This window comes from Phoenix dactylifera, chromosome 1, assembly GCF_009389715.1.
Source record: "Phoenix dactylifera cultivar Barhee BC4 chromosome 1, palm_55x_up_171113_PBpolish2nd_filt_p, whole genome shotgun sequence".
Classification (NCBI taxonomy): domain Eukaryota; kingdom Viridiplantae; phylum Streptophyta; class Magnoliopsida; order Arecales; family Arecaceae; genus Phoenix; species Phoenix dactylifera.
Window position 1 is genome coordinate 6,014,534 of NC_052392.1, and position 12,550 is coordinate 6,027,083.

A 12,550-nucleotide genomic window follows, 5' to 3' on the forward strand; every position below is an offset into this window, starting at 1 on the left:
AATAAATAATATAATAGTCATGAAACATGCAGTGGTCCCCATTATTTATACAATATAATGGGCATTTAGATGATGGTCATAATTTAGCTAGCTGACAGATTATTACCATTGTTATGTAGCAGAACCATTGACCATTATCTGTTCCTTTTGCAGTTCACAAGACTAAAGTACTGTTTTTGTATTTATTATTTTATAGATATATAGAGACAGTAATCCAAAAATTTTGGTCCTGGCGCTTACAAACGGTCGTACTAAATATTTTGATCGATTTTTACATGATTGTGAGGAAGATAAATGGGTTGAGAGAGGATAATCTCTGGGTGGAAATATAATACTCTAGTAGGTAATAAATCACTATTTTAGCTATTTTTTTAATTAACCCAAACCCTTGATCAAACAAAAAACTAATTATTTCTTAAGCGCCATCCCAGCCCACACGGATGTCATCCCAATTATAAATATATAATAATTGCCAACCCTGTCTAAAGGACTGTTTCATAGTTCATAGATGCAGGAGCCATCAAAGTTTGTATACCTAAAGAAGAACAATGCAGCAGACTTGCATATAGTTTATGGAGTTAGTGTATATCTATCACTTTTTAAGCAATACTCCACCGGATCTCACAGGTTGTAAAATGGTAAATTAAAATCAGGAGAATCAATGCTTGGGTAGATGCAGGAGTGGTTAGAGTTATAGATCCAATTCATTATTTTATTGATTAGATTATGATGCATTTGGTTTTCCACTGAAGATACCTATGGCTCTTTGATGTCATAGCTGATTATTCTAACCATTACTAATCTAGAACACGGTTGCAGCATCATTATTCCATGGAAAAGTCCCCCAAAATGGTGTGCATGACAAAAATACTGAGAGGGTTAAAGAACAAAAGGGAAAAGAAGACATGCTAAGATTACCATGGCGTGCATAAAACTTGTGAAGAGAGTGGAAGCAGTCTCCTGCAAGGGTCAAGAAGAAGCAATCCACCTGTAAAAGAGTCCAGAAGGTCACAATATTCGAACGTTAGATCTATAGAAGAACCAGTTCTTCCTGAATGCAATCCAGGTATGGTGAAAGAAGGACGAATTTATAGCAGCCTGTGCAAGCTCAGATGAGCATGCGATCACATTCTATTACTTCTGGGAATCACTCAGCCCAAGTGGCAGCAAAAGGGCATAACACAGTAACACTGATTCATCCTTTGGAGGACTGGAGGCTTTCAAAGCAGCAGAAAAGCCGCTTATGAGAAAATTGGGCTTCAAGAATATTAATATATATATATATATATATATGATATGATATGATATGATATGATATGATATGATATGATATCAAGGGAATACACATTCACCATGTAATGAAGAAGGCATGGAAAACAGCTTGCTGATTGCGAATATATGCCATCCCACGGTGATGATTATATTGAGGAACAAAACCCTTCCCCAGCTCACAGCATTCATTATTTTGTATACTTCATCATTCTGAAGCCCAAGAAACATGGAACTCCCAATAAGCAAAACTATATTAAGAAACATGAAAATTGCCAAACATGAGCAACCATTGGTAAGAACTCTTGTTTTCAACTTAAATATTAAGTCCGCTTTGGATGAAAAGGGGGGCAATTGATGATCTAAAAACTTGCTTGAATGCATATTATCGTATCATCCTGCTATTTAGTGAAATAACTATGCTGAAAATTCCAGAAATATTTAGCTCAAACCACTTGGCCCTAGCTAGCATGGCCCAAGATATGAGTTGGTAACTATGAGAGCTTTACTGTTCGATAAACTCCCATTTTCCATTAGTTGGGGCCGCAACGAGTCTCTCCTCCATGGAGGGTCAAGAGACAGACACAAAAGAGGAATACTGGTACAACCAATTTTCATGCTTTTGAATATAACTGAGCTAAAACCATTTCCAACACATCTGCACTTTGTGCAATAAATAAGTTCACGAACATGTTGATAACAAATTAGAAACATTCCCTCAGTTTCTAAATTGAATGGTATACAATAATCTGAAACTGATAAATTTTGAGTGCAGATAAAGCAGTTATGATGGTAAAATATCTACTTAAAATATTACAGACATAACAGGTGCTCTAACAACAAGAATACATATTGGTGTTATCAACGATGCATAAAAAATTTGAAGCAAATTTGGAATATAAACTTCCATACTGATTGTCCTTGTATAGTTGATATCAGTGGTCTTTCCATGCCTATTCAACACATTTGGAGTCACATAAGCAGCACAACAATGTTAGCTAAACCAAATCCCAACTCCCATAACATCCTCATTTAACTTTCTTTTTCTTCTTAGAGCACATGTTTTTCTCTATATTGCACCAGAACCAGTAGATAGACTAGACCATAAAAAACAGGTGACACTCGCATTTTTAGCTTGGTCATCAGCAAGATCTAATTGGATGCATCTAAAAACAATTTGTTGTTGAATGAAGAGTGGGTTTAAAGCTATGGCACACCACTTCTATGAACATAACTTACCCTTGCCTAGTTAATTCAATCAGACAAGCTACGCTTGACTACAATGCAAACTAATGGACACATCCCTTACTTTTTGAGTATTTAGCAGACAAGGCAGGAAAAACATCCTACTCACCTATCGCCGCTTACAACCTCCTGAATATTAGCAAATAATGAGGCAGTTGAAAGTTTAAGCAAAGCAAATAAATACTCAACCTTCATACAGCTGGCAGAAATCTATAGCCTGGTCCTAATGAAATTTGCAGAACATTCATTGATATTGTCAGCAAAGATGAATTGAGAAGCATGAATCTGAAAATTAAATTCTGCCTGTTGTAGAATTCTATCCTTCATGGTTACTTGGATCTGAACCTTAACAGTGCAGTAGCATCAGCTTGACTCTTGGGCGGCCTCTGGTTCATTTTCCTCACTGCTGTTGAAGCTAAAATGCCGGGAACTCAACGTAACCAGAGGAGCAGGTTGTTGCAAAGCTGCAATATACCAACAACCCCCTAACGCCTCATCCCCAACCCAACCCACGCGAGCGAGCGAGTGAGCGAGAGAGAGGGAGAGAGAGAGAGAGAGAGAGAGAGAGAGCAGACCTGAATGCTGTGATATAGTAGTCCCCTTTAACAAAATGTTCATCAGCACTCAGATTATTGCACCGCATGAAACAGGGAGCATCATAGTCAAACAACCAACTCTTACATAATGCCAGAGTTAGAGATCCGATTGCAAGGGGAAAAAGGAAAGAACTTCTATTTTAGATTTAGATTTGAATAAGTACAAGAAGTAGTTATTTTGCTCAAAGCCACCTTGGCTACCCAAATCAATATCCTTTTCTGATAAGAAATCCAATATATTTTAATATACTTCAAAACAAATCTAATTGCAAACATAGTAATGCCAATGCAGGACTCTACATTTAACGATGGAATAATGTAAATGGTGGGCCTAAAAGGATAGATGGAAAAAGATAATGGGTGACATTTTCTTAGATGAACTTTAGAATTTGAACTTGGGGCCTGTCAAGCAATCTGAAACTTCTCTAATACTTCCTGAAAATAGCTGTAAAAATGCAAACTGCAGAAAGAACTATCCCAACTTGAATATTTTAGTTACATCAACTCAAAGGGATGCGCCTTCCCTTTATCAGTAGTTAATAATGGCCTTCATACATAAAATTGGCATCATTATTGCCTCCTTCCACTAGATGGATGCCTTTTTAAGATTGCCAATAAAATAGAACTTCTTCAAGAAATCATCGATCTTCCCCCTCAGAGCATGCAAATTTGGCATCATGTCCTTTTAACCAGCGTTCATAAAGGCATTTTCAAGGCGCAAGTCATAGCATAATGAGCCCAAAACACCCCAAGTCAGCAAAGGAACTAAAACTCTATATGGGTCACTAGCTCAACACATACTCAATATGCACAAAAATAATTTAGTCAGAAGTTCATTTTTGTGACAAGTGCCCTCTAGTAGAGAAGGCAACCATATGATCTATTTAGTAGCTAAGGTTTGCAAAAAAAAGGTTGTATAATTAAATATTACACTTCATCACACCAATGGTAAAAGCATCATCACCAACAACACAAGTATAGGGGGCTCAAAGCTTGCATACTGCAAATTACCCCACCGGGATCCTGCGAGAGATAATTTAATAGGTTCCAAAATGCAAACAAGCCAATAAAAGCAAGCTGATCATAGATTATGTAAGAAACTGCCATGAAGAGCAGACAAAAAGCAGAAAAGCCAGTTTTGAGCATACCCGAACTCACCGATGCTTTTCATCGATAGGTGGCCAGTCAAGAAACCTGCAACCCTGAAGGGATGGTGGCAGATATGTCTGCGACGAACAATCAGGATGATCAGGAGGATACATGTAACCTTCCCCGTATCCCATTTCCTTCATCAGCTTTGTGGGTGCATTCCTCAAATGCAATGGCACGCCCTCGTTCCCCCCGCCCGACTCCCTCACCACCCTCCGCGCCTCATTCAGTGCTCGGTACACGGCCACCGACTTAGGCGCCCGGGCCAAGTAGGCCACGCACTGCGCAAGACACACATCGCACTCCGGCATACCGATGAAGTGGCACGCCTGGTAGCATGCAACAGCATGACCGAGTGCAGCAGGGTCTGCGAGCCCCACATCCTCGCTTGCAAACCGGACTAGCCGGCGCGCAATGTACAGCGGCTGCTCCCCTCCCTCCAGCATCCTCGCAAGCCAGTAGATTGCAGCGTCAGGGTCGCTCCCGCGCATTGATTTGTGTAGGGCACTGATCAAATTGTAGTGCTCGTCACCTGCTCGATCATATGCCAAGTGCTTGCACTGCATCGCCTCCTTCGCATGGTCGACGGTCACCGTCATATTCCCGTTGTCGTCTTGGGTCGATCGCCGGTCGACGGCCAATGTGGCTGCAATCTCCAGTGCGTTGAGGGCAACACGAGCATCGCCGTCGCAGTGGAGAGAGAGGAATTCGAGGGCTTCTTGATCGACCGAGATGGGCACTCCAGTGGTGACCTGGAGACCTTTCTCAGGGTCTGAGACGGCTCGGCGGAGAAGGGACTCGACGTGGTGGGGCTTGAGGGGGTGCAGGGCGAGGACTCGGCAGCGGGAGAGGAGCGGCGTGGTGAGGTGGAAGGAGGGGTTCTCGGTGGTGGCTCCGACGAGGACGATGGAGCCGTCCTCGATGGCGGGGAGGAAGGAGTCCTGCTGGGACTTGGAGAAGCGGTGGATCTCGTCGACGAAGAGGACGGTGCGGCGACCGAGGTGGCGGGCGCGGCGGGCGGCGTCGACGGCGTCGCGGAGGTCGCGGACGCCGGCGGTGACGGCGGAGAGGGGGACGAAGCGGTGGGACGGCTGGGGGAGGGCGGCGGCGAGGGCGCGGGCGAGGGAGGTCTTGCCAGAGCCCGGCGGGCCCCAGAGGATGAAGGAAGGGAGGGCGGCGGCGGTAGCGGGGGGGCGGAGGGCGGAGCGAAGGAGGGAGGCCGGGCCGAGGAGGTGGTCCTGGCCGAGGACAGCGTCGAGGGTGGCGGGGCGCATGCGGTCAGAGAGAGGGGCAGTGGTGGGGGCGGCAGTAGCGGAGGGGGAGGCAGTAGGAGGGGCAGCTGGGGCGGTGACGGAGGGGGAGGCGGTGGCAGGGGTGGCGGAAGGGTGGGGACGTTTGGAGTGGGGTGTGTTGTGGTGGGAGAGGAGGAAGCGGTCGAGGCTGGGTTGGAAGGTGGGGGAATGAGATGAGGGTTTGGAGGAAGGGGAGGAGGAGGGTTGGGAGAGAATCCACTCGGTGGCTTCGAGAGAGGAGCGGCCGCCGGTGGCGGCGAGGGCTTGGGAGGCCAGCTCCTGGGAGAAGCCCATGCTGAGGAGTTCCTCCATAGTTGTTCTTTTTGTTATTATTTCATTTATAAACTTCTACCGCTTCCTAAGAATGGATGGTTACAGAGCGGTTTGCAATTTTTTGTTTTTTTTAACCGGATACATCCTCTAGTACGACAATATCTCAAAAAATGTTGGAAAAAAAAATCGCAGTTATCGAAAAACTAGCTATTTGAGTATTGTGCAATATATGAAGGCCCTGTTTGGGGGAGCTGTTGGAAATAGAGCTGTCTGAAGTAGAGCTGTTATATAAAGCTATTTGCTGTTTGATAACTACATCGTAAAGTGCTGTGGTACTTTGTTTTGTATTTAGTAAACAAACTGAGAAAGTACTTTTGTACGACAAAATTACCATAAAAGACATTGCATAGTATTATACAACAGAACATAATAAAACATAACATAAATTAATACATAAATATACGATATAGTATAATATTATTGTAATATAAAATAATATTATGTTAATATAGCATAATAGTAATATAATTATTAGAGTAAATTAATATTTGGTAATATAACATAATATTAAATTATTTAACATAACATATTAATGCATTATGATATAATGTAATATATATTATATTTATAGTATAATACAATAATAAAAGTATAAAATATTATAATTATTAGTATAAATTAATTTCTCATAATATAACATAATATTAAATTATTTAAAATAACATATTAATGTATTATAATGTAATGTAATATAATACAATATTTATAGTATAATACAATAATAAAGATATAAAATATTATAATTATTATTATAAATTAATTTTTCATAATATAACATAATATTAAATTATTTAAAATAACATATTAATGTATTATAATGTAATGTAATATAATATAATATTTATAGTATAATACAATAATATAGGTATAAAATATTATAATTATTAGTATAAATTAATTTTTCATAATATAACATAATATTAAATTATTTAACATAACATATTAATATATTATGATATAATATGATATTATATTTATAGTATAATACAAAAATAAAGGTATAAAATATTATAATTATTAGTATAAATTAATTTTCCATAATATAACATAATATTAAATTATTTAACATAACATATTAATGTATTATGATATAATATAATATGATATTATATTTATAGTATAATACAAAAATAAAGGTATAAAATATTATGATTATTAGTATAAAATAATTTCCCATAATAATTTCCCATAATAATTTTTCATAATTTTTCATAAAATAATTTTTCGCGGTCCAGGGGCTCTTCTTCGTGGTCCACGCTCGAGGAGGACCTTAGCGTGGGCCGCGAGGTTGATGATAAAAAAAAAACAATAGATTGATTTTGGAAGGTATGGAGAAGGATTAAAATTTTTTTCTTCTAAAATGTGGTACAAGAAAGGCATACAAAAATTGAAAAGAAAAATACCTTTTTTTACAGAAGGGAGTCTGACGGCTAGGGTTCTTGGCTCCAGCAGATTTTTAGGTTTATAAAGGGACAAACTATGTAATTATGTTATTTTAATATGGGCATTTTTGTCAAAAATACAGCTTTCCGAAAAAGCTGAAACAGCTTCCTCCCAAAAGCTCCAAATTGGAGCTTCCTTCCAAAAGCTGTTTTCAGCTTCCCGCAAAAGCTAAAACAGCTTTTTGAAAAATTTACCAAACACAGTTTTTCATCTAAAAGTACTTTTGGAGGGCCAGAAAGTACTTTCCCGCCCTCCAAAAGCTCCCCCAAACAGGGCCGAAGTGACTCAATCAACTATACTATTTATCTCTCGATAAGCATGAGTAACCTGAGAGGCCACACAATCCCTAAAAAAGTTGCGGATGTCCTGCAACAGCAGATGCTTATTGCCTACCCTGACGTGGCCTTGGATCCACCCAATCATAATCATCGAGTCTTCTTCTAGATGAATACGCTCTATCGCCAAAAAATGACCCATGCGGGAGTGATCCCTTCCCAAGCAGCTTTGAGTTCGATTCTAGGAAAAAGAAGTATCATAGAGGCAAGCTGCAAGCAGTCTGGAATCAACGTCTCTGATCACAAAATCAGCACTTTCTCGACCTCCATCCTCATGCACACTACCATCAAAGTTTACCTTAAGAAATCTCGAGAATAGAGGCTCCCAAGAGACAAATATCATACGAGTTGCTTCTAGAGCTAAGTAGGAGCCCTAAATGTCTCTAGCAATCCCAGATCCTCCGACAGCCTAAGCCTGAACGAACTCATCTACATGAAGAAGCGTCCTATCAGCCATAGCCCTCAGACTCTGCCTCTATCCCTCAAAAATTCTGCCATTCCTGTCCAGCCTAATACGATAAGCAACATAGGCTGCGCTAACTCTCCTAGAACAAGTGACAGGTCTGCTAACGGATGTGAGGAAAGTTGCAACTAGGGTCAGAGATTGCAGGAAACCTTAGTTGCCTCTAGCCAACTGCCACACCTGGATTGCTCTCGGGCAGCGAAATAGCACATGCTTGTTGGACCCTTCTACATCCCTGCACCCATCACAACTAGGGTGGAGCCTTACACTCCATCTGCTCAAAAACCCCTGGTTGGGAGGCAACTCCATGCCACCTTCTAAAAAAATAAAGTGACCGAAGGGTTAACACAGAGCCTCCAAAGCCAGCCACCATCTATCGTCTGAGGTGCCTCAACTCTATACAACTCCCCAAGGGCACTTGCTCTCACCTTGGATATGTTCGTTGGACTCTAGGTCCTTTTATCAGGTCCTCCCCCTAGGTCCACCAACTGATCCCCAAAGTGTTAGATATATACCCTAGAAGCCAATCTGGCTGACACATTATTAATTCTGAAACATAGTTTTATACTTGACTTTATTATTATTGAATAATAAATGGGCATCTTTCTTATTCATATTGTTTATGTGTCTATGAATCGTCCAAGGAATTAATAAGATGATGATATATATTCTCAAGAGTTGAGAATTTTAGCCATGTATCATTGGTGATTAATTTCTAAATGCTCCTGATCAATGGATTATCATAAGGACGGTGATCGATCCGATGAGATCAGTGCACAGATTGCTTTTCTTATAGATGGACGAGACTTGAGTCTACAGTGTAGAAACACTGAGGTGATAGTATAGGTGCTTGTTAGAGAACAAGGGTACTGAGCGTGACCAAGATAAGAAGTCACTTGGATGTTTATCCACTCGTTAGTGACTTGCTTGATGTTGCAGTAGTATGACTGGTCCTTTGAACTACGGTGCTTCGACTACTCACAGTGAGGTTATTGTAGTTTGACTACACATATACATGGTCTCTAGTCATATGGGTCCTTGTAGTGTAGATTGGGTGCAGTAGGTTCACTGTAGGAGTAGGGTATGCACTTACATAAAATCTATCGACCTTGATAGATGAGGAGTGATCCTATGTAATTTATAAGACTGAGTTCTAAGACCTTGGCCAGGGCAGTATATACAGTGGAGAAAGAGTTTTCCACTCTCGAATTCAAGTCAAGTAAATCTAGATATATGACAGACGACGGGGTTTGACGAGTTATCTATGACCTCCGGTCTGTAGGGATCCATGATAGAAGGACTGTATCATACGATAATTGTACCTAGAGGTTCATCATTCCATTCTGTTGGGTGGCCACTACATGCTGCTAGGTGTCACTGGTGGATGGTGAGACTCACAGGGACCATCTTGATGGTCGATGATCCCTAGTAAGTTGAGTTGGAATTGTTTCAACCCATTGAAAGAAGTTGTCAATGATATTGTGATAGAGATTGCAATATATCTCACTATCAGACAGAATAGAATCTATGGAGTCACACACATTAGAGGTATTGACCAATCCGATGGTTGAATGTGATTAGGAATCACAAATAATCAATTTGATTGATAATTTGTTGACTCGCTAAAGGTTAGTGAGTTAAAGAAGGAATAATTGCAATCGGATTGTAATTTAATTTAATTAATTGGACTTAATCACGAGTCCTACTTGGAGTAGGATTCTAAGAGTCCTAATTGGATTAGGATTCCAAATTAAATTAGAGTCCTATTTGGAATAGGATTTCTAAGGTCCTAATTGGTTTAGGGCTGAAATTTAAAAAGTCCTAAATTAGATTAGAAGTTCTTAAGTCCTAATTAATTTTAATCTAATTAATTCAATGACTCCTAATTGGATTAGGATTGAAGAGTTCAATAGAGTCATGGTTCAATTGAATCCTAATTAGATTAGGATTTGGAGGAAATGGAAAAAGGGTGCACTCAATTCTATTTTGAATAGGATTGGAGCCATGTATTGGACCCAACCCTTCCTATTTAATTTGATTAAGTGGGGGCTGAGCTATGAGGGAATAAGAGGGAGGGGCGTACGGTACGCCCCTCCCTTGGCACTTTACGTGAAGAAAAGGAGGAGGGGCGTGCGCCCCTCCTCTTGGCTAATAGATAAGGATGGAGCTCCTAAATTTTAGGAGCTCCAACCCTTATCTCAAAAAGGCTTAAGGGGCTGCCGTACAAGGTGAGTTTTATTCTTCCTTTGAGCCGTGAGGCAGCCCCCTTCCTCCTCTGGTTTTCAGCCACAAGCCATAAAAGAACAAGTGGTGGTGTTGTGGCCCCCTTCCTCCTCTATTCCTTCTTCCACTGCATGAACAAAAGAAAAGGCTGCAAAGGGTGTTGTAATCTTCTTCCTTTTCTTCTTTGTTCTTTCTCTCAAATCAATCAAGAGTTGATTGAAAAGGGGATAGCTTCAGCCATCAAAATAAATCTCTGTAAGGGAGCTAGCACCCCGGGTAGATTCAGACATTTGATCGGTCCTTTGCTTCGTGTGGATACCCGTAGAGGCCGGACACGTGTGCAGCTTCAAGCGGACCTTCAATAAATCCACGATTATCAGATTTGCGGTGATCATCTATCCACACAAGGTGAAGATCTGATCTTCATAATGATTTAAAAATGGTTTAAAAGAATTAATCCTAATCTATCTACAAACGAATTTTTAAAAATACGTTCATACGATGAACGGGATCTCGCGCATGCCTTCCGCTGCGATCTGAAAATTTTTTGATTTTTCTGCGACATGCATGGGATCCTAACACAAAGAAGGGCTGGACCTTCATTGCATCCCATCTCCTCTCTCCTAGCCTGAAGAGATCGCACACTCTAGGGTCTACGCTCTCCACATCAACCATGGTGGGCCACAACTGAAAAAGGAAGATCAAACACCCATGTATCATTTAACACATTTATTGACTGGCCATTACCAACTATCCACTGGATTTGGGTCGTCACCTCCGAAGCACGAGAGCACATTTCTCGCCAAATAAAGGAACATTGATCAACTTGGAAGTCTGGTGCCATGGCCTGTCATCATACTTGGCCCTCATCAAAGAGCTCCAAAGGCCATCCAGCTCAAGCAAGAACCAAGCAACATGTCTGGCCGCCATAGCATCCCTCCTGCAAAGGCACTTTGCTCTGACTTTATGAGTCCGAGAAGAATTCCCTCAAGTCTGGCAACCATAACCCTCACAATGACCTTATATAGAGTGGAGTAAAGGGTAATGGGCCTGTAATGGCCCAGTTTAGTAGCATCTTGCCTCCTAAGAATCAGAGTGACAAAGATCCTCTTCCATTCTCTAGGCATGAAAGGCATATGGAAGAATTGCTAGATAGAAGCCACCACCTCACACTGGATGATGGGCCAGTACCTCCTGAAGAAGAAGGGAGGAAAACCATCTGGCCCAGGAGCTTTGTTTCTCCGCTAGTGACCAAACAACCTCAAGAATGTCTTTGGTCGTGATCGGCCTGATGAGATCATTGTTCTTGGACTTTGAGACTCTCACCTCGGGCATAGGTCCAAATGTAGGACTACCACTCTCCAGCTAGCCCACCCTTGACCTAAAAAACTGCAGAAGCTCCTGGCTGATCCTCCCTGCATCCTTCGTTATCTGGGCACCACTGTCCTTAATGCTCCAAATCTCATTTCATTGTCTTCTGATGACCGCCGACTGATGAAAAAATTGGATGTTTTGGTCACCCTCCAAGATCCATTGCATCCTAGTCTTCTATCGCCAGAGAGTCTCCTGCTAGCGCAGAAGCATGTGATAAAAGGCTAGTTGTGCTCGCAACTCAGTCAGGCCCCGAGCGAAAGGCCTCCATCCCTCTCCTCCTTAACGTGGATGGAGGCGATGAAGCCTTCAGTCTCATCCAATCTCCTAGTGATGTCCCTACCTTCTCCCTGTTCACCTTCGGAGGCGGCGTTTGAGTAACTCGAGCTTGGGAGTCACTCTATACATTAAATCCCCCCTAACTGTCGTACGCCAAACCTCCCTAACGATGTCCCAGGAATGTGGGTATGACAGCCAGATTTTCTCAAAGCAGAAGGGGTTGTGATAAGGGATGAAGGCATCATTATTGATGAGGATCGGGTTGTGGTCTGAACTAATGCATGTCAGGTGACGAACAAGGTTGTCCGGGAAGCACTGAATCTACCCTGTTGTGGCGAAGGCTCTATCAATTCTTCTCCAAACTCTCATTCGTCCATGTCGATTATTGCACCAAGTGAACCTCAGACTACTGAACCCCAAATCCATGAGCCCATTAGCCGTGATAAAGTTCTGGAACTCTCTGACCTCGGGCTTGTCTGAGAACATCATACCCCTCGCCCCCCTCCTCGCTTCTCATGTGGCTCATCAATACAGTTGAAGTCACCAGCCACC

The 12,550-nt window shown here is 41.6% G+C and overlaps 1 protein-coding gene across 5 annotated transcripts; it reads right to left on the reverse strand.

The window, feature by feature from the left end:
- Nucleotides 1-798: 798 nt before the first annotated feature.
- Nucleotides 799-5,878, reverse strand: LOC103716204 (ATPase WRNIP1). Of its 5 annotated transcripts, XR_005511174.1 has the most exons (4): nt 4,269-5,878; nt 3,090-4,133; nt 1,353-2,978; nt 799-988 (listed from the first exon to the last, which is right to left on the reverse strand). XR_005511174.1 is itself a non-coding variant. In XM_026808150.2 (2 exons), the coding sequence occupies exons 1-2, from the start codon at nt 5,861-5,863 to the stop codon at nt 970-972; spliced, it is 1,614 nt and encodes a 537-aa protein (XP_026663951.2). In that variant the 5' UTR covers nt 5,864-5,878; the 3' UTR covers nt 799-969. The 5 variants fall into 5 exon arrangements, 2 of the variants coding, with proteins under 2 accessions (XP_026663951.2, XP_038980815.1); XR_005511172.1 differs by having other exon boundaries at nt 1,353-4,133; XR_005511175.1 differs by having other exon boundaries at nt 1,353-4,133; nt 4,259-5,878.
- Between the last annotated feature and the right edge of the window lie 6,672 nt (nt 5,879-12,550).